Source organism: Ailuropoda melanoleuca, chromosome 12, assembly GCF_002007445.2.
Source record: "Ailuropoda melanoleuca isolate Jingjing chromosome 12, ASM200744v2, whole genome shotgun sequence".
Classification (NCBI taxonomy): Eukaryota; Metazoa; Chordata; class Mammalia; order Carnivora; family Ursidae; genus Ailuropoda; species Ailuropoda melanoleuca.
Genome location: NC_048229.1, coordinates 23,492,620 through 23,520,484, shown reverse-complemented (window position 1 = coordinate 23,520,484; position 27,865 = coordinate 23,492,620). Strand labels below are relative to the sequence as shown.

Genomic DNA, 27,865 nt, shown 5'->3' with positions numbered 1-27,865 from the left:
CCCCTGCGTCCGGGAGGGTCGGGCGCTCGGCCTCTGCCGTTCCCCCCCCCACTCCCCGGCCTCGCCGTTCCCGTCTCTGAAATGGGCCTCGGAGGGCTGCTGGGGGAGACTCCGACTGAGAGCGCCCCAAAGTGCCCAGCGCGGCGCCCAGAGCGCAGGAGCGCCCAAGTAACGGACTGCCAGGATGTGGCTGTGACTTGGCTGGACCAGCTCCCTCCTTGTCGCTCCCTCCTGTCCCATCCCCGTCTCTGGGTCCAGCCCCATCACTAGCGTAGTCAGTGCTCCTTTGCCACGGCTCCCTCCTGCCCCATGCCTGCCCTTCCAGCCCCATCCCTATCTCTTCTGCCCCATCTGTCACCCCTCCAGCCCCATCCTTATGGGCCCCTTCTGCCCCGTGCCTGTGGCTCCCCTGTGCTGCATCTTGGTCGTTCCTGCTTCCCCTTTTGCCAACTGCGTCCTCTCCTCAGCTCCCCATGGGTTCCTTAGCTGGGGAGTGCAGGCTCCTTGCCTTTGTCCCAGGTACTTAAAGTGCAGTTTTCAGTGCTTGCTCCTTTTGAGGTCCAGTCTAGTCCGCTTCCTATCCTCTTTCCTTTCCTCTTTTGTGCCCCCAGGCAATGGTGAGTGGCTTGTGACCCACACAGTTTCCTTTTTGGTGCTAAGTGTATCACCCCAGCGGCTTTCCTCAACTTGCAGATCCACTGGTGGTACTTTATTGAAAGATTGAAATGGGATTCACTTTAAATGCACATTGAATGGTTGATTCCAGACAAGAATTTGTTGTTTAAAAGACCAAAGAAGGGTCCCACTGAACTGGCGAGGGGTTTGGTGAGGGCCATACCAAGTTGTGATTTTATATCGCAAATGATTTATTATTGATGGGACTAGTAAAAGACTTTAGTGGTTCATGTCATTAGCACCACCCCAGAAGAGATCGTTCATCAGATTAACAGTTTCAAAGGATCAGGGTTGGATTTTTTCCCCCTTAGCTTCTTTTCTAATTAACCTCCTCGTGAGTTGTACAGTGAATGTGCTAAGTAGGTCTTGGTAGAATTGGCGATAAGAAGAGGCATCTTCTTCTCTCTGTCAAATAAATAAATAAAAAATCTTTTTAAAAAGCATCTTCTGTATGGTGAATTGGAGACCGTGCAGATTTGTAAAATATTAGAATCTAAACCAAAGCTCTTCTCTGCTGGAAGCATCAGTGTTTCAAGCACTGTACACCCAAGATTGCTTAAATTGTTATCTTGATCTGAGGAAAAAAAAATCTTTATTTAATGCTAAGTGATCACCAGATAATTTTTATAAGTCCATTCATGAGCCTGAGCCCTACGGCAGAGAAAATATTAGTCCCTTTCAGTTACTTGTTGTGAAAAGCCAAATTGTGTCAACGAATACGTGCTAGGTATTTTTGGCTTGCTTGCCCTTTTTTGTTAGCCCGTGCCTCTTGTTGGGTTTGCAGGGTGTGCTCTTTGGTAAGGAATGTCAAGCAGGGAAAATCAGGGAGGAGTACGGACCTTTTGGAGGGATGTGAAATTAACACTCCGATTCCAGAGTCCAACCTATCCGAAGCTCATTGAAAATCAACGCTGTTTAAAATTTCTGGCAAACGGGAAGCTAAGTAAAAGAACCCCCAAACCAAACCTGAATTTCATTTTTAAAAAAAAACTGCATTTTTATAAATGTGGTATTCAATGCTTAATTCCTTTTTTCTTTTGCCTTTTCTACTCTTCCTGAAGGGCAGGGAGTCCTAAATATATAGAGGCTCTCTATATAAAATCGACAAATCTTAACTCATCGGCAGTTTTGGGGGGGCGATATATAATATTAAAATTAGGAACTTTTTTTTTTTTGGTGTTTTGAACTTAATGTGACTTCTGCTTTTTTAGTGTCCCTCTTGAGAACTAGGATATTCACTTCCTTGTATGAATGCCTTTGTTTTTCAGTGGTGTTCTTTGGTAACGCTTTCTTTTAAGGCAGAACTGGAAGACAGTGAGTATATTTCTCATGACATTTTAGAATTGAGAAATATCAAGAGGAGAGTAATTTTAGGAAACAGCTCTTAGTTATTATTATTCTGTTGCCTTTTTTTTTTTTTTAAATAGATTCTCAAATTAGGTTATTGGAACCTCCTCCAAGGATTCTAATTTGTTTTGCATTTATCTCAGCGGCTTTGGTTTTAGTTTTGTAATGTGACCTTTTACATAGTAACGGCCGCTTCTCATGCTGCTTTTAGGATTCTGTTACATTGAGATTATCAAGTAAAACATCTTGCAGATTTTTGTCTACCCCTGGATGGCAGGTCGTGGCCTGCGTGCTGGGTTTTGGGGCCGGGGTGGGTGGTTGGGGGATTTCTCAATATGGTAAGAAAGTTAATTTTCCGCAGTGGCTGGCAAGACCAGCACGATTCGCCTCTGTTGGTAAAGGATAGAGGTTGAATGGTTTCTGATAAGAATTTCTATTTCAGCTGCATTTTGGAGTGAACCATGTGATCACCAGTCTTTGGTGCTCTTGAAAAAGATGTTTAGATTTATATTTTTAGTATCTCAATGAGGAGCATAACACTCGCCTTTGGCCCATCACTAGTGACTTTTTTCCTCCCAGCCCGATTATTTGAAATCACTGGCGTTTTCTCGACGCTTCCTCATTTTGGTTGCTTTGCTCTTACGCAGTTTTAAGCAAAAAGCGACAGGACTACATAATCTCTAGGTAATTTAAATGAAACATTGGGTCTGCCTTCCCCTGCCTATTATGGGAGAATCTCAGAAGATGGAACATTCTGCCCTGGGGAGATTTTGCTTCTCTGAGATAGCGAGAGGCAACCATTTTGTTATGTTGACACATTATTTAATTAACGAACCAATGAGTGTAAATCCTGTAATAGCTGACTGTTTGTTCAGATTACAGAGCTGCTTCAGTTTACTGAAACATTTGTTGAGTTAATGTAGCTGATAATGGGATCTGTTGGGAATACTAACCCGTGACCCATGGGTTCACTGTGCAGGCCCAGTTAGAAACACAAGCGTTCAGATGTGCGTGCCAGTTACCCAACGCCATGTGAAGGAAGGAGTCCTTTTATTTGATAGAGTCTAATTCATAAGCCGAGGCCTGCAGAGGGTCCACAGCTTAAAGCCGTGGATCATCGAGACCACTTATACTTTAGGCTCGTTACTCTGATGAACCTTTTCCAATCGGAATGAAGTTCAGTTGACTTGGAGTCACACATAGTTGAGAAAGGTTGAGTAACATGAACTTGACCCTTCCCCTGTATCCTATGTCCATTTAGGGGACCTTGACGGTTTTGGATCATTAATTGCAAAGCTTGTCCTTTCAAAGTAGTCATACAATATAATAGGAAGTTCTGAAAACGACACTTCCAAGATTCTTTGTCACTTTCCTGGAGCGTTTAGAATATCCTTAAGGACATCCGTGACACCTTTTATTACATGACTTCCGTAGGTAGTTGTGGGGCTGTTTCTCCTAGCCAGGCATGGGGATACCGTGATGGACCCGCCCACAGCCTTGTCCTTCAAGGGGCTTATGTAGTCTAGTGGGAAATACACAGTTGATTCAAGAAAGATGTTTACTTTGAAGTGCAATTTCTTGAAGATTCTCTTTGACCACAGACAAGTAGCATTTGGATGGCTTTTATGATTCTATCATCATAGAACTCATGTTTGCTGAGTGTTTTTACAATGATTTGTTAGTTATTCCTTTGGAAGGACTGTCTAGCTACAGTATACATAGTAACGAGGTAATATTGCATCTTCCTACTTGTAAACCTAGCAAGTGGAATTGACCTTGAAAAGTAGCTCAGTCTTCTTCTTCTGTGGGGATGGAGTTTCTTCAGTAAGTTCCCTAACTCCAGCCTGTGAGTGGGGGATGGAGGCTTTGAGCGAGCCCTCTGGGTTTTGATTGTAGGGAATTCTATGCCTGTGTGGCCCCCAGCCCCCAACTTTGAACTGAAAAGTCAATGTTGAAAGAATGAACAGTCTTCAGGGAAAAACGTGTTCTTTGTCGTTGCGAGGAGTATTTCTATGTATAAAGCGGTGGAGTGTTCTTGCCTCTTTTCCACTGAGGTACACATTCAAAACGTAATTTGTTCTGACCTTTTGGTTATTATTTTTTGGTTCAGAGTCAATTTGTGCCAGTGACTTGAAGGTTCAAGCACTGTGCGTAGTTGTCAATTCTTAGAAATAGATGTTCCAGTGCAATCAATTTTGGACCTGGAACTGGCTGCCCAAAACATTGTGAAATGTTCTGAGTCGAGAGCCCAGTAGATCTCTTTGAGGTTCAGGCAGCCCCGGTTTGTCTACGCAACGTGTTCTTAGAGGCAGCGTCTTAAAAGTGCTTTTCAGCATGCTGAATTTGGCTTTGCCAAACATCTGTTTGGACAAGACTGAAACTGTTGGATAGGGAGTCGAGGCTTGAAGCAGGGAAGTGTAGGTCTTTAACTGACAGCGGGCAAAGGAGAGTAGGAAACAGCCGAGTCATCAAGAGCAGGATGCCTGGGGTCCCTGTAGCCCTGATAAGGGAAGGAGACGTTTTACTTCCATGAACTAGGACTAGAACAACTCCCATTTATTGAGAGCATACCCTCTCCCCGGCCACTTGGCATAAAGAGGGCAATTGTTCCCCACGAGAGAGTGCCGCCTGGTGAGTACCATGGGCCTCATCAGCACGGTTAAGCTCAGGGGACAGCTCAAAAGCAGCCGAGGTATAGTCAAGCCCTGATTTCCCAGAATCCGGGTTCTTTCCTCCTTTCTGTGCCATTGAGCCAGCAGGAATAAGGAGCACCCTCACATCTTCTTTCGCATGGAACAGACGACACAGTGATACTTTTTCGTTTGGGGACAATATATCTTATGGGCCGTGTCTATCAGCTGCTGGCGCAGTGTTTGAAAAGTCAGGACCGTCCTCAGAGACCGACGGAGAACAGCTATTCCTCTGGAACCTGGGAGAGCGGTAATTATGACTAAGTGAATAAGCAGTTTCTTCCTTATTTCCCATGAGGAGCTCGAGGGTTAAATGCCTGTTCTGTTCAATGCAAGAAGTGCAACCTTGCCGCTGAGAAATTTGTAGAAGGGGCGGCCTCAGCACCCCCACCCCGCCCCTCCCTCCCCAAACAGGATTTCTACCTGAGTTATTATTTGGAAAAAAGAGCAGAGCGGCCCCTGTCTCCCCCCTGACCCCCTGCCGAGATATTTCCATTTTGGGGAAAAGGGTAAAGGGGCAAAACAATATTTTTGGCTTTATCTGCAATAAAAAAAAATCGCTTTCTCATTCAGAACAATCCTCCTTTGTCAATACACCGAGTGTTTGAGGAAGGCTGAAAAGTTTGATGAAAACGGGTTGTGCGTGCAGGGTGGTCTCGTCTGTCTTTAACCTTCTCTGGACATTGTCAGTGGGGGAACAGACACCATGAGCTGGGCAACTTTCAGTCCATTGGCGTGAAATCATTTGTGTGTTTAGAAACTTCCATGCTAACCAGGTTGGATGTCCCCAGACCTGCTTCTGGTCCTACTGTTTCTCACGTCTTTATTCTTCTCTATTTTTGTCATTGATCAGCACTTACAACCCCTGGGCCTTTCTTGACTGCTCTGTGGGTCTAAGATAAAATGCGAGGGGAGAAGTAATACCTTGGCTTCCCGTGTGCTGTAAATGTTTGTTCTAATTTTGGAAGTCTTCTCCTGGGTCACCTGTGCTTCAGTGTGGGGCATGTGCAGATTATAGCACTTTCCATATAGGGTGGTATAGAGAGGACAGTGGAAACGTCTTTACAGTTCATTTACTCTGTGATTGCTGTTTTGCGACAGCCAGGCTCCACCCAGCCTTGGCCTGTGCTCTTGTTTGCGGCCATTTCCTAGTGAGTTTATATGAAAGTACCTAGGCCAGAGCTTCATCCTTGGTGAACTCGAAGGTCACCTGTTTCATCCCTGAGTCCTCTCTACTACCTGCCATACTATGATACAGTTCTAGATCAGGAACCAGGAACTGTGGGCCCGATTCCACTGGCAACTTGCCATGGGCCCTTGGTAAGTCACTTCAATACGCTATATTTAGTTTTCACTGTCTGTACGATATGTATCTATTCATTTCTGATCACCAAATGCCCTTCCCCCCCAATCTGTCTCTTGCGAGCATTTTCTGTCCCTGTAGTATATTCGTAAACAAGAGAAAACATTAATTTCAAACACCGATAACTCAGAAAAAGATTGGACGAAATATTAAAGGGTGATTTGTCTTCTATTTACACTGTAGGTGGTTGCTGTAGGGAGGGATTATATGTAGCACAAAACGTGACACCTTAAGAAAGTACAAAATAGTAGCAGATACAAAGCAGCATTGCATGGAGCCCCCTGTGTCATGTGCTGTGAGGAAGCAGGCTTGGGAGACGGGACTTCTGAAAAGTTGGTTTGTTGGCCCAGGCAGCAAAGAGCAAATGTTGACCCTTAGACACATAAGTAAGTGAACTTCCCAGATTTCTTCTCAGCTTTCTTCCTTTGTGGTGGCATGTGTGTCTAGAACCTTGTACGCATGATGCCTCACTCGGTTCTTTTTCTTTTTTTTCTCCCTTCTCCCTCTTTTTCCCCCTCTACCATCCCTCTTTTTCTTCCTTCCTTCCATCCACTCACCCATCCATCCTTCCATCCATTCTTCCTTCCTTCATTCCATCCAGCTATCCACCCATCCTTCCATCCATTCTTCCATCTGTCCTTCCTTCCATCCATCCTTCCATCCATTCTTCCTTCCTTCCTTCCCCCCATTGCCCCCCCCATCCATCCATCTTTCCATTAATCCATCACCTATCCATCAGGCTCTGGGCTACGTTGACCTTAGTACATAGAGTTAACAAGCACACTACTAAGCAATTAGGAGAGTTAACTCATTCTTTGGAGGTCTTTGCTTCAGTAAAATGAACCAAAAATCATAGCCAAAAAGCAGCTGGCTTCAGTGTATTGAACATAAGGTGATTCATTTCAGTATTCCTTAGACATTACCAGATTGCATGTTAATAACATAGCATTGTAGTAGCTCATGTTTGAAAAGACCTTGGAGGGCATCCAATTTAGTCATGCAGTGGATGGGGGACGTACCTGTCTGACGGCCAGGCAGGGTCATCTTTGAGGAACATCTTTGGAAGTTCTGTGGTGTTGGAAAGCGCTCTTGCAGTTCATTCTGCACGCTGATCTTTTGCTATCCTTTTGTGGTTATGCAAAACAAGTTTAATCCTCGTAAAACGTGACAGGTTTCCCAGTATCTGAAGGCGGCTCCCTTATCCCACAGTGGCTTTCTTGGGAAGCTGTCCCCCTATTCCTTTAGTCACTCCCCAAATCCAGCTGAAGTCTGCATGTGCTCGGCGTAATCTGTGCTTACCAGTCTGAACATTACCTAGCTAAATAGGAATATTAAAATTTATAAAGACTAAAAAGATACCTGTAAAATCACTGTACTTACTTTAATGATGGCAAAAGGAGTGAAAAAATCTTAGTTCAAGTGTATGTTTGAGTCCCTCTAAAGTTCCATAATGGGGAGAACATTTTTGGTTCCTCCAGTGATTTAAAATTCATTACATGAGTTTGATGAGGGGATTAACATTTCCATTAAAGCCGAATTTGGAAGCTAGGATGGGTTACACGTGTCTTACGACAGTGACTGCCACTTGCCCTGTGCTAAGTAAGTCCCAGGCCCTGTATACTTCTTAGGTAAGTATAGGCTAAAATATTTTAGGAAGAGAATGAGCTTTAATTATGTTGCAAAAGTCTTTTTCTGAGGATTTTAGGGCTTATGTTTCATATATTCAAAAGCTTACACCTACAACTCCATTAGGAGTTTGCTGGGGAAGGCAGCAAGCGTCTTCGTGCTCAGCAGTGAAACTTGATTGGAGAACACGCTCTCGGTATTTGTGCTTTGTGTCATGAAGTCAGTCCATTGTTCTTTGTCATTTTTCTAGAAATATCCCTCTGGTGATATTTTCAGGTTACTCTAAATGTTCTATATCTGCATTGCGTTTGATAAGGGCTTAAGTTAAAAATGAGCTCAAAGTTACATGGGAAGGCATTTACCCAGCTGTCGAGTACCGCAGGCTTTCCATTTTGCATTGTGAATGTCTAAAGCTGAGATGACATTTCAGATGTATCTTCTTTTAAAATACGAGACTTTTGCTATTTGGTCGGAGGTGGTGGTAAGCGAGGTACCTAGACTCCATTTAGAAACAGAACTAACCCTAACAGGCAAGGTCAAGGGATTTTAATATTTACCTCTCATCGGTCATTCTTTCCTTAACTGTGTGTACTGTTTCTTTTCTTTTCTTTTTTTTTTTTTTTAAAGATTTTATTTATTTATTCGACAGAGATAGAGACAGCCAGCGAGAGAGGGAACACAAGCAGGGGGAGTGGGAGAGGAAGAAGCAGGCTCCCAGCGGAGGAGCCTGATGCGGGGCTCGATCCCAGAACACCGGGATCACGCCCTGAGCCGAAGGCAGACGCTTAACCGCTGTGCCACCCAGGTGCCCCAGTACTGTTTCTTTTCTTAAAATGACACCCTGGTTATGTGCTGGCTTTTGTCGTCACAACATTAAGTATAGAATAGAGTGTAAAGCTTTCGTGCTGTCTTCTGGGCTCCATTTAGGCCCTGCTTTCTTCTCCTTGGTTGCCACTGGCAGTAGAAGGAAAGCTGATTATTTACGCAAAATGTCACAACTAGGACTGGCATAGAAGGGAAGGTGTTTTCTGCACATTAGCAGTTTCTAAGTCTTGCATGAGAGGGGTGACACTTAGGTTCATGATGTCCCCCTCTCCCCCCAAAGAAGTGTGACAGTGTTTGTGGTCAGGGATTTTTTAGGGATCAGTCATTTGCTTGGTTTTTTATTCCATAAGGAAAACCAGCCAGTGTCTCTGTGTCTCTGTCTTTTAACTAAAATGCCCTTCTTAATGGGGAATGGGTGTTCAAATTATTAAAAAAAAAAAAAGATCAGGTTATGAAATAAGAAAGCTTATTTTTTCCTGGCCATTTCGTACTGGTTATCTCATGACCACCTAGGGATCTAGGGTTAGGGTCTGTGATGGCGGAACAGACAGAAAAAGCAAGACTCTTTGGAAGTGCCTCAGTGATTCCAGCCGTCTTCTCTTTGGAAGCTCTCTCCAGAACTGGGGCATGACTGGGGTCAATACTGAAGTGATCTCGATGGCAGTCCACTTGTTGGACTTAACATTTAGATCTGTGTGTGTATATCAGCAGCAGCTGATCATTTATTTCATATTTATTTGATAGATTTGAATTGAGAGTAAAAAACCCCTCACTAATACTTGTATGCAGTGCTTTATGGTTTTGCATATATGTACTGTTTTTAGTTTTTAACAATTATCCTCTATAGTAGGGGGAAATTTAAAAAAGAAAAAAAAATGCTCCAGACCGTACTGAAAGGTATGTTTTTATCTATCTGGGGGGAAATTAGCTGTCTCCTTAGACACTAGTGTCTTTCCTGTGGTCTCTGGGACGGCCCTCAGCCATTCAGACCCAGAAACTAGATTTTATCACTGCATTGAGCACATCTGTCTCTTACAGTTAAAATGCATGTCAGTCAGCCAGGTCTGCCTGGCTAACCCTTAATTTCCTCTTGCCCAGTGGTGGTTCTTATTAGTTTAAGACCCCTTTGAGAGAAGGGCCATATGCACCCCAATGTTCATAGCTGCATTGTCCACAATAGCCAAATCATGGAAGGAGCCGAGATGCCCTTCAACAGATGACTGGATTAAGAAGCTGTGGTCCATATATACAATGGAATATTACTCAGCTATCAGAAAGAACGAATTCTCAACATTTGCTGCAACATGGACGGCACTGGAGGAGATAATGCTAAGTGAAATAAGTCAAGCAGAGAAAGACAATTATCATATGATTTCTCTCATCTATGGAACATAAGAACTAGGAGGATCGGTAGGGGAAGAAAGGGATAAAGAAAAGGGGGGTAATCAGAAGGGGGAATGAAACATGAGAGACTATGGACTATGAGAAACAAACTGAAGACTTCAGAGGGGAGGGGGTGGGGGAATGGGATAGACTGGTGATGGGTAGTAAGGAGGGCACGTATTGCATGGTGCACTGGGTGTTATACGCAACTAATGAAGCATCAAACTTTACATCAGAATCAGGGGATGTACTGTATGGTGATTAACATAATATAATAAAATAAAATTAATTATTAAAAAAAAAAAAGACCCCTTTGAGAATCTCACGAAGCTAAAGGTTCCCACTCCCCAGAATGCACTAATTCACCTAGTAGGTTTGTCTGAAAAGCCAAACTCACTAGAATATACGTTTAATACTCGACGCTCAACACTAATCTCCCAGGAACCCAGATGCCCGAAGGCGGTGTGGCCAGAGCGTTCTCTCCTGGGGGTTTCCCTCGTGGAAGTGTAGCACGGCTGCGGGGGCTCATGGCCCGAGGGGTGGGAAGGGTCTAGCCTGAGGCTCCTCAGTTTCAGTAGCTGGGGCCAAGTCACTTCTCCATGGGGTGGCTTTACTCTGGCTGTGAAGTCTTTGAATTCCCTGGCAGTGATGGCTTCTGCGATGACCTGTCCTTCCTGTTCTCCCTGGGGGGCAGATCTCCTCCGGATCTGATAATACAGTTACCGAAGCCACAGCCAGGGCCAGCCAGCCCCGGAAACTTTGGCATTTCTCTGCCCTTTTGTGTTACATATTGATTTAAAATCTTTACTCTCAGAGGGCAGGCTTTCTTCCTCATTTTCAGATTCTTGGAAATGGCTCTGCGGTACTTATCATCACCTTTAGAAGGAGGAAATCCAGGTTCAGAGAGAAACTAATTGCCCAAGATCACATTGATAGCAAAGGGCTCAAAACTCTGCATTTTAATAGACACCTACAGACTATCTTTTGCCATATGAATCATCTAAGAAAAGAAAGTTCTTAGAACAGTGTCAATTTCAGATATTACCAGCACAGTTTGGAAAATGAATTGTCGGGACGCCTGGGTGGCTTAGTTGATTGAGCATCTGCCTTCGGCTCAGGTCATGATCCAGGGGTCCTGGGATCGAGTCCCACGTTGGGCTCCCTGCTCAGCGGGGAGCATGCTTCTCCCTCTGCGTGCTGCTCCCCCTGCTTGTGCTTTCTCTCTCTCTCTGACAAATAAATAAATAAAATCTTTGAAAATAAATTGTCTTCACCCAGTAAGGGTTATCAATGATAGGGATCTGATAAGGTACTCTAATAGCTCACTTATAATTTCATTGGAGATGTTGATTTAATAATAAATATATGAATAATTCCTTAAAAGATAAAATGTTATAAAGTTCATGTTCAGTAATAGAGTTGGTTATCATTAATGATGGCCATGTTATAAATTGAGAAAAGCTGCATGTCAAAGTTTCTTAATGTTTTCTGACCCCAGACATCTTTTTGTAATTTCACAGGTACCCTTATCTTAAAAAATAGAAAGGAAATTCTCTCTCTCTGCCCATCAGCAGGTACATGCATATCCTTGGCCTCAGCCTACGTGTCTGTTTACTCTAGATACGTAAAGAATTTTTCATGTTAACCTTGTTAGCAGGACATTCTAAATGGTGATAGGAAATTAATGAAACAGGTTGCACATTTAACCTTCACACAGAAAGCTTGTTGACCTCATCCTGAGATGGGGTTGTGTTTCTCAGGAACTCAGTAGTGAGTCCCTTTACAGCTTGCCCTCTGTACCTACTGAGACCCGTTCAGCTTGTCCTCGGTAACGTGGAGAGGCTTCGCAGTCTTTTGAATTGCTGCGTGATGCATCATAAAACCATTGTTTACCTAACCCCGTGTTTGTACTCCTAAGCACTGGGGCAGTGAATGTTCTGACCTGCGTATGTTTGGGCCTGTAGAATTGACCCCTAGAAGAGAAGGGCATTTTCAGGTTTGCGAGATGATGCCAGGATGGTCCTGTATGTTTTAAGGATAAATAGGGCTGCATTCAGAAGTGTTAATGTTATTGTTAGTTTAAAATCCTTTCATAGAGACTATATAAATACAGCCGGGTAATAAGAACCAAGATTTTAAATGTAAATGAAGAGATACAGGAGTATAAGACAAGAGCTAAGCAAAAACCCTGCTTAAATTCAAATTGGAAAGTGATTTTAAATTCATGATTTTTTTGGGGGGGGTCTTATCGCGTATATGTATGTCTCAGCTCCAGCCATGGAAAGGCCCGAGAGACAACTGCTCTCCCCTCGCTGTGGGTACCCTTCCCGAGCACACCTGCCTCTGGGTGTGGGCAGGGCCTGGGCGAGAAGACCCTGGAACTTCTGTTACCTGTTGTATCAGGAAAAGGAGCCATCCAAGAGTTGGGGTGGACGCCAGATTTAACAAGTGCAGGGGCAAGAAGATAGGGGTCCCCGCTGGCCACAGGCGGGACACTGTGACTATCAAAAGAATATGGCTGCAGTTGATGAAAATACTGTGAATATATTCAAACCCTTGTAGTGGGCAGAATAATAGCACCCCCCCCAAAGCCCACGGACCTAGTCCCCAGAACCTGTGAGGATGTGAATGTTACAGGGCAAGAAAGTATTAAGGATGCAGATGTCATTCGGGCAGCTGGTGTGCAGACTTCAAGATAAGAGATGAGTACCCCGAGTTATGTGGCTGTGCCCAGAACCACTGCAAGGAGCAGAGGCGAGTCAGAGTCAGAGTGAGGTGACAGGTGAGAAGGAATTCCCACCATCTGCTGGCTTTCACGGGAGAATGGGGTCACGGACCAAGGACTGTGGGCGGCTTCTGGAAGCCCACAAAGAAAAGGAGAGAGATACTCTCCTAGAGCCTTCACTAGGAGCAGAGCTATGCTGGCCCTTCGCTCTTAGCCGAGTGAGCCCCATCCCGACTCACTCGGGGGATGATGCACTTCTGCCGTTTGAAGCCCCCGAGTTCGGGACACTCTGTTAGGGCATCAGGAGGAAGCTAATACATCCAAGATACACCTTATCGGTCCCCACTGGCAGTCACAGTACGGTACCGAGTGTGTCCCTGGGAAGTGACAATCCAGAAGGTGGAGAATTTCGCACCTTTCTTGTTTTTCCCGTAAGAGCTACATCTGAGGGTGATCAGAAAGTCCTCCTCGGTGGGGCGTAATCTTCCCTGTAGCAGGTGCATAGCAGATGCTTGTGGCAGGAATGATGGAGTTAGAAGAGTCACCGTTTTGCAGCTCGTAATGCAAGTGCTGATGTGGGCAAAGGCCGTCAGAGTTCGAACCCACTAAATGAAATGTCATGGGGAATTTGAAAAGGAGAACTCAGACTATCGCCAGCTCCGTTTTCTGAGTAGTTTTCGTATCACTAAGGAAAAATACCTATGTACCTTCTTAGACAATATGAAGCACCAAGACCGTTGAGTACCAAAATGAAGTCCCAAGGCCATTCTCCCCTAAACGTTGGACTCGGATATAGTCCAGCTTTTAGAGGTAAACTTTGAGTTTATAGGAAGTATGGAGCTTTAGAGGAACAGATCGGCCTTAGGAGGAAGCAAACAGATAAATCCAGAATGGGGGCCCTCCTCCAGACCGCTGTCTTGGTGTCCTCAGTAAGTCACTGGTGTGATGATAAGGAGCGGGTGGTGGAGAGAGGGCGATGCTCGATGCTCTGGATTACAACAGATTGGAGAGAGAGAGAGAACCGTCCAGTGCATGTGTGATCTTGATTAGATTAGATTAGATCCTGGCTCAGAAGACACCTCTGAGAATCATGGACATTTGAATGGGAACTGGGTAGTGGATCTTCAGGAGTTGTTATTTCTGGAGGGGGCAGGCTGGGGAATAATAGACTCCTCACACAAACAGATGGTGCTTATGTGAGGAAAGTGTCCCTGATTTTTTAAAAATGCAAACTGAGGTAGCAAGGGTAGAATGACGTGCAGTAGGAGATTTCAAGCTTTTTAAAGTACTTTAAAAACTGAGGGAAGGGACTCCCGGGTGGCTCAGTTGGTTAAGCATCTGCCTATGGCTCAGGTCATGATCCCGGGGTCCTGGGATCGAGTTCCGCAAGGGGCTCCCTGCTCAGTGGGGAGTCAGCTTCTCCCTCTGCCCCTCCTCCTACCCCTCTCCTGCTCTCTCTCTCTCTGTCAAAATAACTATATAAAATCTTTAAAAAAGAAAACTGAAAGAGAAGTCAGGGTGAGGATAAAAGCAGAAGACTGAAAACCTTGACCACGGTTCAGGAGGCATTGAAAGCCAGTTACGGGGGCTTGCTACGCTATACTCTTTTGCCCTTTTGAACATTTTTAGAATAATGTTTAAAAACAACAGAGGAGCTGGCTAGGCCCGAGCATCACAACTCCATGCTTGCAGGGCTGCTGGAAACCTCGGTTGACCCCATATCTTGGGTGAGAGCACTGGGGACTTAGGATATATACTCCTGTGGAAGTGTTCACACAGATGCAAGACGGACTGCATCACCAACAACTTAGGCCCCGGGGGTGGCCGGGCGCAGGGAGGACAGTGTGCTTTTTGGAAACCGCAGTAGGTGACTCAAAGAGAGACTCCATGACACCGATCGCAAAGATGTGGGTAGGGTTTTAGTCAGTTCACTTGCAGCCAGCGTCCTGACTAATCCAAGTGGTGTGGACAGATTTACAACCTGTTGACCTGACGAACGACGAAGGGGAAAAAACACACACACACAAGAAGGATTTCTAAGAGAGAAAGCATAGTAAGAAACGCGACTTTAGAAAGCGATACCCATTTACCGCTCCCCCCCCGCCCCCGAGTGAAAAAAGAATTCCCTGAGCTTCATGACTGTCATTTAAATCATAGCTCCAATGTTTAAATTTAGCAGGAAAAAAATAATAACCCTTGCTATTTATGACAATCTACCCTATAAGCATCCTTCCCGCACCTAAGGAAACTACGCGACGCGAAGTCTGTCTTACTGAAATGACTTTAACAGCTTTCTATTTTTAAGTTATTTGAATATTAATTTGTCAAAACATTTCAAAATAATTATTTTAAAATAAGTGTTTTCCAATGTGTTGCTCTAAACCAGAGCTCACTAACTACCGTAATTACCGACAAGACCCAGGATGGAGGAAAAGAAAACTTTATTAAGACCAAGATAACCTGGATAAACGGAGAGCTACAAGGTATTTCCGGATAGGAAGGAAGACGCAGTTTTGGAAGATGTCAGTTCTCTTCAAAGATATCTCTAAATCCAAGGCAACCCCAATCGAAATCCAAACAGGAGTTTCAAGGAGCTTGAAAGCCGACTCTCCTTCCTCTAGTAGAGAAGCATGGGCAAAGATAACCAATCCCATTTTGAAAAAATTCAACAACGGGGACTCTGCTCTGTCAAAAAGCAAATTTTTTTTTTATTTTTTATTATGATACGTTAGTCACCATACAGTACATCCTTAGTTTTTGATGCAGGGTTCCATGATTCATTGTTTGCATATAACACGCAGTGCTCAATGCAATACGTGCCCTCCTTAATACCCACCACTGACCCCACCCAATCCCCCACCCTCCTCCCCTCTGAAGCCCTCAGTTTGTTTCCCAGAGTCCACAGTCTCTCATGTTTCATTCCCCCTTCTGTTTACCCCCCTTCATTCTTCCCTTCCTTCTCCTACCGATCTCTCTGCTATTCCTTTTGTTCCATAAATGAGTGAAACCATATGGTAATTGTCTTTCTCTGCAAAAAGCAAATATTTCTGTAGCAGTTACAACTGCGGTTCTGGTGCAGAGGCACAGACACACATCCCTGGCCCACACGTGCGGAGCTGCGTGTGTGTGTGTGTGTGGGGTGTGCGCACGCATGCACACGTGCATGTGTGTATACATATGTATACCCGCACACATATAGATGTGAATTTGGTTTATGAATGAACGTGACATTTCGAGTCTGCTGGGGAAAGAATGGTGTGTGATCACCGGCTATCAAAGTTCTAATCCCTCCACATTGTACAAAAAAATAAATGCCACAGTGTTCAGTGAGAGAATCATAAAAATATTAAAAATATGAGGGAATATATTTTTTTTCTTACTCTGGAGTATGGTGAAGGGTTCTTGTAAGCAACCCCCAAACCTGGAAACTCTAAAGGAGAAGATCAGTGGCCATGAGGATGTGATCACGCTGAGTTCTCGTAGGACAGTAGGTATCATATACCACATTGAAAGACGGGTTGAAGGAAAATGACATTGGCCAGTCTTCTGTGGAGCATATTTTAGTTTGTGACTCCGTTTGCCCAGACCAGACAGTGCTCGTGCACTGAGGTCCCAGACTGGCTCACATTGTCTCAGGGAAGAGTGGGGGACAGTAGGTCGGGGTGGGTGTTTGGGGGACGAGGAAGTACAGCGATGTGTGTCCAGTGAGTCAGCATTTTTACTAGTGGTAGAAACAGAATGTCATCTGTCAGTCCTTGGGAAGGAAGTATTTGCTTTAAAAAAGCCATGAAAAGGTGACATTAATCTCATGGGTGGTAATGGGGGTATGCTTTTTCACAGAGTTAGAAAAATAAATGAGCCTAAAAGCGGAAGCTGTTTGTGATCTGGCATTTGTGTGTGTGTGTGTGTGTGTGTGTGTGTGTGTGTGTGTGCATGCATGTGTTTTAATTGCCTCTGTCCTCTGTCCATTCGGTTCAATTATTTGGTACAGGCTGGCATGACTTACAAGATCCTTCTCGAGTGGTCCCGTGCTCTCTTTCTTATCTTGTCTTTGCCAGTGTTGCCTCACGTTCTGTGGTTCAGTTGACTGGGCTCTGCAGCCCCTGTTGAACTTACTTGCCCCGTCGGATTGGGGCTTCCTGTTTCCTCCTCTGTCACCCCTGTAGACACAGGCTCCTTCGGGGCAGAGACATGGGAGGATTCATTGTGTGTATCCGGGGTGTCACCCACAGTGGCCGGCTGTCTCACAGGAAGGATGCCGGACATATTCTGAATGAATGAATGATGACACGAGCAGACGAATACATTGCCTTTTCCTCCCCAGGAGGGCGGAGATACACAGATATTTACAGTACCCTGGGGCCAGTGGCACCCAAGTGACTTACATCTGCAAGAGCTGGGGAAGGCATCACAGTGTCAGTGACCCCGACCTGGATCCGACCTGGATCCTGGGGATAAGTGGGGGGTTTGCATGTGAAAGCATGCATTAGGAGGAATAGCATTTACAGAGTCATTGAGCGGTGAAAAAATCAAGCGTGGCTGCTCTGTGAGAAAGACAGAGATGCAGTTGGGGAGGTGGGTTGGGGCCCCTTTGGAAATGCTCCCTGTAACATGCTAAGAAGTTTGGACGGTGGGCAAAAGGAGAGGCCCTTGGAATCTTGTAAATCAGATAATGACATGGAGAATGGCTCTTGGAGACAAGGAGGATGCTGCAATCCCTGCCACAGACTCTCCTGGCCTCTGTGCCTCCCTCCTCCGATGATGCTTCGCTATGGAATGAAACTGCTCCCCTGTTGCTGCTGATTCAAAAGTATTCTGAGAAATGAAGGTGAATGGATTCTAACATGACCCTTGTCACTGATGGGAAGGGATGATTTAAATCATGAGGTTTTAATAGCTTTGATTAGGTAAGCTGATAACCCCATAAATGTGTTCATCCTTCCAATTGTATCGGTTCAGGGATGACTTTTGTTAACATGGTGGGTTTTTTTCTGACCAGTGAAATTCAAGTTGTGTGTAGTGTGACTTGAATATCAGGTAATATATTGCAAAGAAAAAGGCATTAAAAAGCTGATATGGATTGTCAAAATATTGTAGAAAAAAACACAGAGGAGCTTAAATTCACATTTAGCTTAATTGGGTTGTGATTGTCTAAATGTAGATTGCTTCATGCTGAAACGTTTAATGTTATGCAAATTATATGCAAGACTTTCCTGCCAAAGATCTGGTGAACCGGGGAACCTTGAGAAGAGTTGACATTAAACCTTACCAGATACTTTTACAGACCTCTTAAGAGTCTATCTGGCAGAATTCAGTGGTTTTAAGTCTTGTGGTAGAGTTTTTATTGTGACTTTGGATAATGGAGCTCTATTTTGGGTGTTTAATGAGCAGTTAGTGGAAAATGTTTAGTAACTGCATATACAAAAAAGCAATTTCCTTTTGGGGGAATTGAATCTTTGTATGACTGCTTAGTCACCTCATCTTTAAAAAAATCTGCCTTTTGGGTTTCTTGGTGGTCAGTAACAGTAATCACTCATTTGTATTGTGCCTCTTACAAAGCGGTCTCTTATCTTGCTTTATTTTCACAACTACCTTATGCACCCTCTTTTTTTTTTTTTTAGGTGATATGTCACATATTACTAGAGATATTTGTTTAAATGCGTTTTGTTTTGGACATCAGCATAAAACAGAATTAAACCTCATAGAGAATATAGAGGCTTTTAATAAGGGGAATTGGCTAACTAGGTCATAAATATTGTAGTTTCTCTGCTAGTAAGATGTTCAAGGAAGACTTAGCCTACCTAGTCTTTGGCCAGTAGAGAGCAGATCCTTCAAGAACCTTAGTAGCAGAAAAAAATTCTAAATTATGGTGTAATATTTATTATACTTACCTTGTATTTATGTGGCAGGACCCCAATAGGTCATGACAAGTAGGGATGATATATCTCCAACCATTTGGCATTAAATTTAAAAAAAAATTCATTAGGCCTCCAATCCATATATAGGGTTTTATATATAGTATATATGCCTTATTTTGGTGCGGAGGCATGTAAAAAAATGGTTCAGGAGTCTGGAGGCCAGAATTCGATTTTTTAAAAAACTTTCTTTAGTGAAAATTTTAACCACGTACAGAGAGAATAGTATAATGAAATTGATGTAGCCATTACTCAGCTTTATGTGTTATCAGCACATAGCCAATCTTGTTTCATCCATACCTCCTAATTCTCTTTCGATTATTTTGAAGCAGATGTAGATATGTATCATTTCATCTGTAAAATTTCTGTATGTATCACTAAAAGGTAACTCTTTATAAAAATGTAACGTCATACATTGCCATTGCTAAAAAAGTAATATTTCCCTAACATCAGATATTCGGTCTGTATTCACATTTCTCCAGTTTTTTATAAGATTTTTTTTTTTTTAGTTGAATTGAATTTTAAGTAAGGTTCATCCATTATGCCTGCTATTTAAGTTTTGTTTGTTTGTTTGTTTTGTTTTGTTTTGAACTATAGGTTCCTGTCCATCATTTTTCCCTCTTGAAATTTATTTTGTTGAAGAAACAGGGTCAGGTGTTGCAGAGAATTTCCAACACTCAAGATTTTGCTGATCACCTCCTTGTGATACAATTTTAGGAAACCCAGCTTTTTTGAGGTATAATTAACGTAAAACAAACTGCGTATATTTTGTGTCCAGTTTGGCAAATTTTTAAGATAACAAACACATACATTATGTCACCTTCCAACAGTTCTCAGTTCTCTGACACCAGCTGGGTATCCTGCGGTTTGATTCAATTCTGATGCTAACCACCCCAGGTTAAGGGCTCAGTCCTGCAAGACTGACCCACTTCAGATGCCAGCTGCAAATGGGGTCCTACCTGCATTACTCTCTGACTGACTGCAAGTTTGAGGGTTCCCACGATCCTCCCCTTATGTTTGGTATTTCACTGGAACGACTCTCAGAACTGAAGAAGGTGCTATACTTATGGTTCATTTTATTGTAAAGGATACAAATCAGGAACTTCAAAGGGGCCATTACATAGGGCAAGGTCTTGTGGGAAGGCGTGGAGTGGAAGGCGTCCCAGGAGCACCTCTGTCCCAGCATATCCATGGGTTCACCAGCCCCGAAGCTCTCTGGACCTCATCGTTCTAGAGTTTTTAATCCAAGTTTCATTACATACGCATGATTAAGTAAATCATGGTCGTTGGAAATTGAACTCAATCTCTAGCCTGTCAGATGTCAAGTGGTGGCACTAACATTTCTAACCCTCTAATCTCCTGGTTGGTTCCTCTGGCAGCTAGTTCCATCCTGAAGCTGTCTAGGGGCCCACCAAGAGTTACCTCCATTAGCATTAAGTTGAAAAGAACTTACTATGAATAAGATAATCCTATCACTAAGAAATTCCAAGGGTTTTAAGAGTTCTGTGCCAAGAACTGGAACAGAGACCAAGTACATATATGCATATTATTTTACCATATACATCATCCCCCCAGTGTTTGCTCCTGCCTCTTTGTAATCAGACACTGTGTTCTCTCTATCCCTGACTGTCTGTCTCTCTCTTTTGATCTGGCTTCTCTTACTCAGTATCATTATTTTGAGTTCCATTGGACAGATTGGATGAAATGGACAAATTACTTAAAAGACAAAAGTTACCTAAGCTAACACAAGAAGAAACAGAAAATATAAGTAGCCCTACATCTATGAAAGAAATGGCATGTGTAATTTCAAAACCTTCCCACAAAGAGAATTCTACTCACATGGTTTTCACTGATGAGTTCTATCAAACATTTAAGGAATAATTAACACTGTCAGTCACCAGCTCTTTTAGAAAATAAAGGAGAAAGGAATTATCCCCGTCTCCTTTTATGAATCGTATTATCCTGATATCAAAACCAGAGAGAGTGACTGCAAGGAAAGGATAAGACTTCTATACTGAGAGCTACAACATAGCAATGAGAGAAACTGAAGAAGACCTAAGTAAATGGAGAATACTTCATATTATTAAGAGGTTAATTCCCCCCAAACTGATTTATAGATTCAGCACAGTCCAAATCAGAGCCCCATCAGGTTTTTTTGGGAAGAAATTTCTGGGAAAAAACTTAAATGGAAATGCAGAGAAGCTAGGATAGCCAAAAAATCAACAAACAAACAAGCAAACCAAAAATCCCACAAAAGCAGTAAAACCAAATTGGATTACCTGATTTTAGACAACTCTAAACCTCTAGCAATCAAGACAATGTAGTTTGATGGAAGGATAGACATACAGATCAATGAAACAGGCCCAAAGATAGACCTACCCAAATTTACTGTTGAATCAACAAAGGTGCCGGGGTAATTCCATGGAGAAAGGATACCTTTTCCCCCGACAAACGATACCAGAATAACTAGGTATTATAAGGGAAAAAAAGAACCTTGAGCTTTTACTTTGCATGATACACAAAAATTAACCTGAAGTGGATCTTAGACCTAAACATAAAAGCTGGAACTTTAAAATGTCCAAAGGAAAATATTAGGTTAAAAATCTTTATGAGCTTGGAACGTGAAGGATTTCTTAGCGTGGTCCACCAAAGAAATAATAAATTGGAACTCATTTGCTAGACACTTGTGCTCTTGGACTTCATGAAGAAAATGAAGACAGGGTGTGGACTGGGAGAAAATATTATGATCCCATAAATCTGACACTGGACTTGTTTCCAGGACATAGAAATTTTACAGTTGAGTCATAAGACACACAACTCAGTTAAAAGGTAGGCAAAAGATTTCACCACACATCTCACAGGAGAAGATGCAAGCACTCCAATCACCCAATAATGTCCAAACATACTGAACATCATTATCCATTAGGGAGACGGAAATTAAAATAAACCACCATTACACTACCTGCCAGAGTGGCTAAAACTAAAAAGACTGACAACCAAAGTGTTGGCAAGGGATATGGGGCAACTGGGGCCTCACGCATTGTTGGTGGGAATGTAACGTTGCACAGTTTGCAATATAATTCAGCCGTTTTTCATAAAGTTAAATATAATTAACCATATGACCAACAATTTCGCTCCTAGATATTTACCCAGGAGGAATGGAAACATGTGCCCATAAAAAGACGTACGCACAAATATTGAAGACAGCTTTATTCATAATAGCCCCAAACTGGAAACAACCCAAATGTCTGTCAACAGATTAACGGGTAAACAAATGGCGGAATAGTCCTACAATGCCATACTACTTGGCAATAAGAGGGAACTGAATACTTATGTGCACAGCAGTATGGAGGAAGCTTGCTTCTGTCAAGTGAAAGAAGCCAGACACACAAGACAACATATTGTATGATTTTATTTATCTAAAATTCCAGAACTGGAGTAAGTAATCTGAATTAAGAGAAAGGAGATCAATATTTATCTGGGTCCTGGAATATGGGGAGACTGATTGCAAAGGAGCACTTTTTGGGGTGATAGAAATATTCTATATCTTGGGGCACCTGGGTGGCTCAGCCGGTTAAGCATCTGACTGTGGCTCAGGTCATGATCTCAGGATCCTGGGATCAAGCCCCGCATTGGGCTGCCTGTTCAGGGGGAAGCCTGCTTCTCCCTCTCTCTCTGCCTCTGCCCCTCCTCCCCGCTCATGCTCTCTCTCTCTCTCAAATAAATAAACAAAATCTCTTAAAAAATATTCTATATCTCTATTAGGATGGTAATTACATGTGAAAAACTCATCTATTGGTGCACATAAATATGCATTTAACTATATACAGATTATACCTCAATTAGTTTGTTTTAAAAAGTTTTTAAAAGGGAGTGCTGCTGCCAATTTTTTTCCCACCGGTGGATGATAGAGACTCAGTTTCTACTTCTTCCATTTGGTTATTCACTTTTGGTTCACTTGTGGAATAATCCCCAGTTTTGCCATTTTTTTGCTTTTTCTGCCTTATGTATTAAAGTTCCATAGTTATGTACTCTCTATTCCATTTCATTGATTAATTTTTTTATCCTGTCTTAATTATTTTAGCTTCATAATAAGCCCTGTTCTTGATATTCTGTTTCTTTGTAAATGTTTTTGCTATTCTTGCTCCTGTGTTGTTCTGTATATAGCTTATAAGAGACTTAATTGTTTCTATGTTCTATGAAAAACTGTGGAATAGTGATGGGAGTTGGGGTTGAGTTGACGTTATAGATAAATTTGAGTAGAGATTGGATTTTGCAGTATTAAATCTTTCTGTTCATAACTGTGGTGTACTTTTCCATCTATTAAGATTTTCTGTTATGTCTCTCAGTACATTTTGTAATCTTCCCTACAAAGTTCTTGCACATATTTTGAAGGATTTATTTCAAGGCATTGGTGTTTCTTATTTTATCCTAAGTGAAATCTTCCTTCTAATTATGTTTTCTCACTATTTATTGTTGACGTATAGAAATGTGGTTTTTAAAAATCTCAGTCACATATCCAGGGAACATTTGCTTTTGTTTTAGAAAGAAGCTCGTTAATCGAGTAGCAGAATGTGTCACATGTGTGCATGCTTGTGTCTACTTTGAAAAACAGTGGTGCTCAGGGCGAGCTTTCCACGGTTGGTCCTGAAGTTATTTTTGGTCAAGTGTTTGCACGTTAGGTCGGCCGTGAGTCACAGGGGAGGACACCAGTTGGAGCCATGATGCCCCCAGCTTTAAGTGCCGTCAGCCCTCCGTGAGGTCACGGATGTCAGTGTGAGGGCTTTCTGGTCAACCAGTGGCCTTGAGTTAAGACATCTCTGTGTTGTCCGCGCTGGGGATGGTTTCTCGTGATGCAGGCTGTCACTGCTAAAAACGTGTCACTCTTGTCTTTCAGTATCCGGAGTGTGATGCAGAAATATCTTCAGGAGAGAAATGAAATCACCTTTGACAAGATTTTTAATCAGAAGATTGGTAAGTCCCGCCTACTCGTTTGGCATGCCCTAAGTTCAGCGGTGGTTTCGGGTGGCGTTACCGTGATGTGTAAGCGAAGCCTCCTAGTACTTGATGTGCTTTATAGCTGTAGCTGGGGAGGAAGGAATTTTCGTGTAATAAAGAGATACTGATGGTTACTTATATCCCTAGTAATATATCTTGTGAATAAGCTATTGGGAAACAGACTAGTTTGATTTGAGGTTTTTAAGGCAGTTGGGGCTTGTCAAAATCAAAGGATTGGTAGTTGGTAACCAGGAAGAAACGCTCTCGGTTCGGACCTGCGTCGGAGGTCCCCAGCCTCCCTCACGGCGGTTGTACTTGCTGTGACCACAAGGAGTTGGCACGTGCCTTCAAAAGCATACTGCACTCCTGTGGTCGGCCATCTCCTTCCACAGTGTGGAGCTGGCTTACGTGATCTCATCACTTTTCATGGGCTTCATAGTCTTGGCGTGCTGCTCATCATTGTCAGTTCCATGTCAGTTACCCGTATCCCCATGGCTCCATTCAGTCTTACTTAGCAGTCACCAGGACTCCCCTGTTGTGTACGTAGGGGTCAAGGACCCATCTCTCCGGCTGGTACCCAGCTCTGGCCAGTGCTGGTCCTGACCCATGCAGGTGCGTGGATATATAGACATGCTCTCTGATTACCAGCCCTTAGTGCCTGGAGAAATTAGGACTGAGCAAGGATTGCTTTATGGCGTTTCAAGGCCTGCAAAGCAGTGGAATACTGTGTTCTCACCTGCCTTCCGAAGAGCTGGCAATTTCTTTAGAGGTGACTGCCTGCCGGGGTAGGTAAGAGCTGTAATCTATCTATTTTTCTTTTTCTCATGCCCCCAAATCAGTTCCTGCTGTCCAGGAATTTATATTTTGTTTTCAACCAGGATAGGATTTATCATGTGGCTTTGCCTGCTGGCTATATTGTTGATCTGCCCATAGTAATGTGATAAACAGATAATTCCAGGATTTTACATGAAATCACCTTAGCTGAATATAAGAGAATTGGAAGTTCTTTTCCTTCCTTTGCTCCTTACTTACCTCCCACAATTGTTCAGAGAGGGTTTGCTGAGGAACTGTGTCATAGTTTTTAAATTCTTTCAATCCTAGAGGAAATTAGTTTATTAAAATTTCAAGAAACTGTGGTTGTACTAAAGTTTCCTGGAACTCAGTTTCTGCGTTTAGTTCTGTCTCCGTGATTCATAGACACAGACTGACTGATCCCTCTGAGACTGAATACGCTTAGCGGTAATTCTGGGCGGCCCTTCTATTTACAGGCTAGGACACATAGACTCAGGTTGGCGACATGACTTGTTCTGATTTGCCGTTCTCCTTCTCTGGTCATTCTGTAAAGGCTCTCGGAAGGGAAATAACAAATAGAAAATGTTCTGTAGAGAGGGTCACCTGGTAAGTACCGGATAGATTTTTTTTTTTTTTTTTTTTTTTGGAAGAGTCGTGATGCTCTCTTATGTTCAAGTAAAGTAGAAACCGATGCAGAAAGTCTTTGGATTTTGGTAAACTTTTTCTCTAGTCTACAAATTAGCCATCTGTTAAGGCAACGTAGCCTCTGTGGTAACTCCTAGGTACGGTGGTCAAAAGTTGGATGCTGGGTTCCAGACAAGCAGACTGAGTGTGGCCGGTCTGTGCTCTGAGGACAAGGTGTGGAGAGCTAACGGCCCTTAGCCTACTGAGAAATATTTCAGCCTGGTCATTGGGATTTGGTGCGGGAACAGAGCAGTGGGAAGAGTTTGACCTTCATCTCATGTTTCATTGCTGCTTCTCATTGTGTTCACGGCCTTTGGTTCACTGTCCAAGCTCCCCTTCTTCTCTTTTGTGCTAAAGAACAGAAAATAACACTATTATGATAACAACAGAGAAACTCCTCATCTTTGGGAGGGAAGGGGAAAAAAGAACAACTTATTTGTTAGTCGAATTTAAAAAAATCCATCTGCAGCTTTATTGAGATCTGTCTTACACGGCGTAAAACACCCCCCTCACGAGTACAGTTCACTACTTGTTAGCGTTTTCACAGACCTGTGCAAACCCACACCACAGCCTCATCTTAGAACATTTTCAGCGCCCCCAAACGAGGCTCCATACCCATTTGCACCCCCCACCTGCCCCGATACCACCAGTCTAATTGCTGCCTCTATGGATTTGTCTGTGGTGGGCACTCCTTCTAGATGGAACCGGATGATAAGTGGCCATTGCGTGGGGCTCCCCTTTGATCATTCTCAAGGTCATCTGTGTGGTAACGTGTGCCAAGACCTCATTGCTTTTGACGCTCGGCGGTATTCCACTGTATGTCTGTGCCACGGGCTGTGTATCCTTGTATCTGTCGACGGATGTCTGGGTTCTTCTTTCCACTTTTTGGCTGTTATAAGTAATGCTGCTACGGGAGGAAGGTCAAATTAACGTGTAATTTGAGCAGGGGGTTCCCCGTTCCTAAGGCATACTGGAGGGTTGTGGCAGACCCGTTGTCCCCTGAGCTCTCATGTCAGTCTGTGAGATGCCCCGAGGAGTCTTTCTCCTGATGTGTTTTCCGATCCTCACGCCTTTCCTGTTTGCTGTCCCCCCAACACACATGCAGGCCCCCACACATGTCTTTGTCATTGTTTAGATCCAAACCTTATGGGTAGCTGGCCCCGGGAGCCCTTGAGCTGAGAGCCCTACTGGCATGAAAGTGGCCTCACGCCCTAGCCCCAGCCACACAGGTTCTGCCCTGAAAGCAGCTTCGTGGGGCACCGGTGGCCTGTGAACTCTAAACTGTTTTAAAGAATTTAAAAATTGCTTAGATGAATAAGTAATTCCTTCCTCTTCCTTTCCTTCCCCTTTGTGAGCTCGGAGCCAGTCCGGGGAAGCTAAGTAGCTAAGTCTGAACTTGGAAGGTCACAGGAAAGAGCAGTGGCTGCCTGGGGGACAGGATGGGGAGAGAAGAGTCCGTGGTCCCCTCGCCAAACACAGATCTGTAATTATGTCCGGGCACGGCTGCACATTCCATGTCTCTCTGGCCCCTCCTCCTGCCCTGCGGCCTCCTCCCTTTTGGCTGGTGTTAGGGGTGGGGGCAGGAGGGAAGGTGGCCAGCTCCGTAGGTCTTCCATCTTCCTGTTTTGGCATCCCCCCCTTTGCCTTTGTCTCTTCCGTCTGTTCATCCGCCCCTTTACATGACTGTCTCCATGTGTCACCGCCTTGCTTTTCTGTGGTTCTGTTGTTTCCCTTTCCCCCGTCTCCCCTGACTGTCAGCTCCTTTTCTGCCTCCCGGCACCTTCCACCCTCCCTGGTGCTGATGGTGAGCAATGGTTTTGGGGGACGGCCTGCGAGCACGTGCCGCAGCCCACGTGCGAAAATGCTTTTGTGAGGTGGAAAAGGGAGAAATCTCTCCTTAACTTGGCCTCCGAGGCTTTGTTGAGATGACGGCTGACTGGCTGACCTGGTGGCTCCACCCCAAACTGGGTTGATGTTTCGTTTGTTTCCTTACCTATAAAAGTGGGGGTCAGAACAGTACCTACTGCATAAGGCAGTTGTGAGAAATGTCTATGAAACCCTTAAGACAGCGACTGGCTCTCAGCAGATGCTCTGTGAATGAAAGCTCTGAAATGAAATCGTATTTCTTACAAAAATATCAAGTCATGCCTAAAAGTAGACTGATAATCCCCTCTATGTATGTATCACCCAGGTTCGTTCTCTTGCAATGTTCTGCTCTGCTGGCCTCGTCCGTCCCCCTTCTTTGTGACTGCCAAAATATTTTAAAGCAATCAGCAAGCCGTTTATAGGGTTTCAGCCCCCGATGAATCTCTAAAAACTATGGATGTTTTCTTATACGACCCTAATCTTTCCCTCAGCCAGTGGAAAATGATGACTCTTAGTTTACTAGCTAATGAGGATGCTTACTGTAATTCTGAGCGTGTAGTCACATTTTTTTCTGATTAACTTAAAGATGTCCATTTACTCTTGGTTGGTTGGAATCAAGATCCAAATATTGTTCTTATATTGTAGTTGCTAATAATGTCTCTTTTACTCCAGAGCAGGGGTCCCCGTCCTTCACCTCCCCTCCCCCCACACAAGTAATTGACTTCTTGAAGAAACTGGGTCCGTTGTATTGCAGAATGTTCCCCATTCTGGATTTTTTCTTTCTGCTTCTTCATGAGATCATTTAAATTGCACTTCTATTTTCTGTATTTCCTGTAAACTGGAAGCTAGCTCCAGCAGCTTATTAGATCGGTTCGACTTCTTTGGCAAGAGTACCTCCCAGGTGGTACTGTGTACATCGTGGCAGGGGCACATGACACGTAGGTGCTGCTCGCCGTCCTGTCTCTGAAGTGGGCTC

The 27,865-nt window shown here is 43.7% G+C and overlaps 1 protein-coding gene across 4 annotated transcripts in view; it reads left to right on the top strand.

Moving 5' to 3' along the window:
• The first annotated feature begins 2,367 nt into the window (after positions 1 to 2,367).
• Positions 2,368 to 27,865, top strand: part of GRK3 (G protein-coupled receptor kinase 3) — a 127,867-nt gene continuing 102,369 nt past the window's right edge. Inside the window, exons 1-3 of one of the 4 annotated variants that reach the window (XM_034638667.1) lie at positions 15,629 to 17,462; positions 19,147 to 19,285; positions 23,447 to 23,523. In XM_034638667.1, the coding sequence (XP_034494558.1) occupies positions 23,485 to 23,523 (39 nt within the window). In that variant the 5' untranslated portion in view covers positions 15,629 to 17,462; positions 19,147 to 19,285; positions 23,447 to 23,484. Of the gene's footprint in view, positions 4,963 to 15,628; positions 17,463 to 19,146; positions 19,286 to 23,446; positions 23,524 to 27,865 lie in introns of those variants that run through there. The other 3 variants (XM_034638665.1, XM_034638668.1, XM_034638666.1) reach the window with 3 other exon arrangements.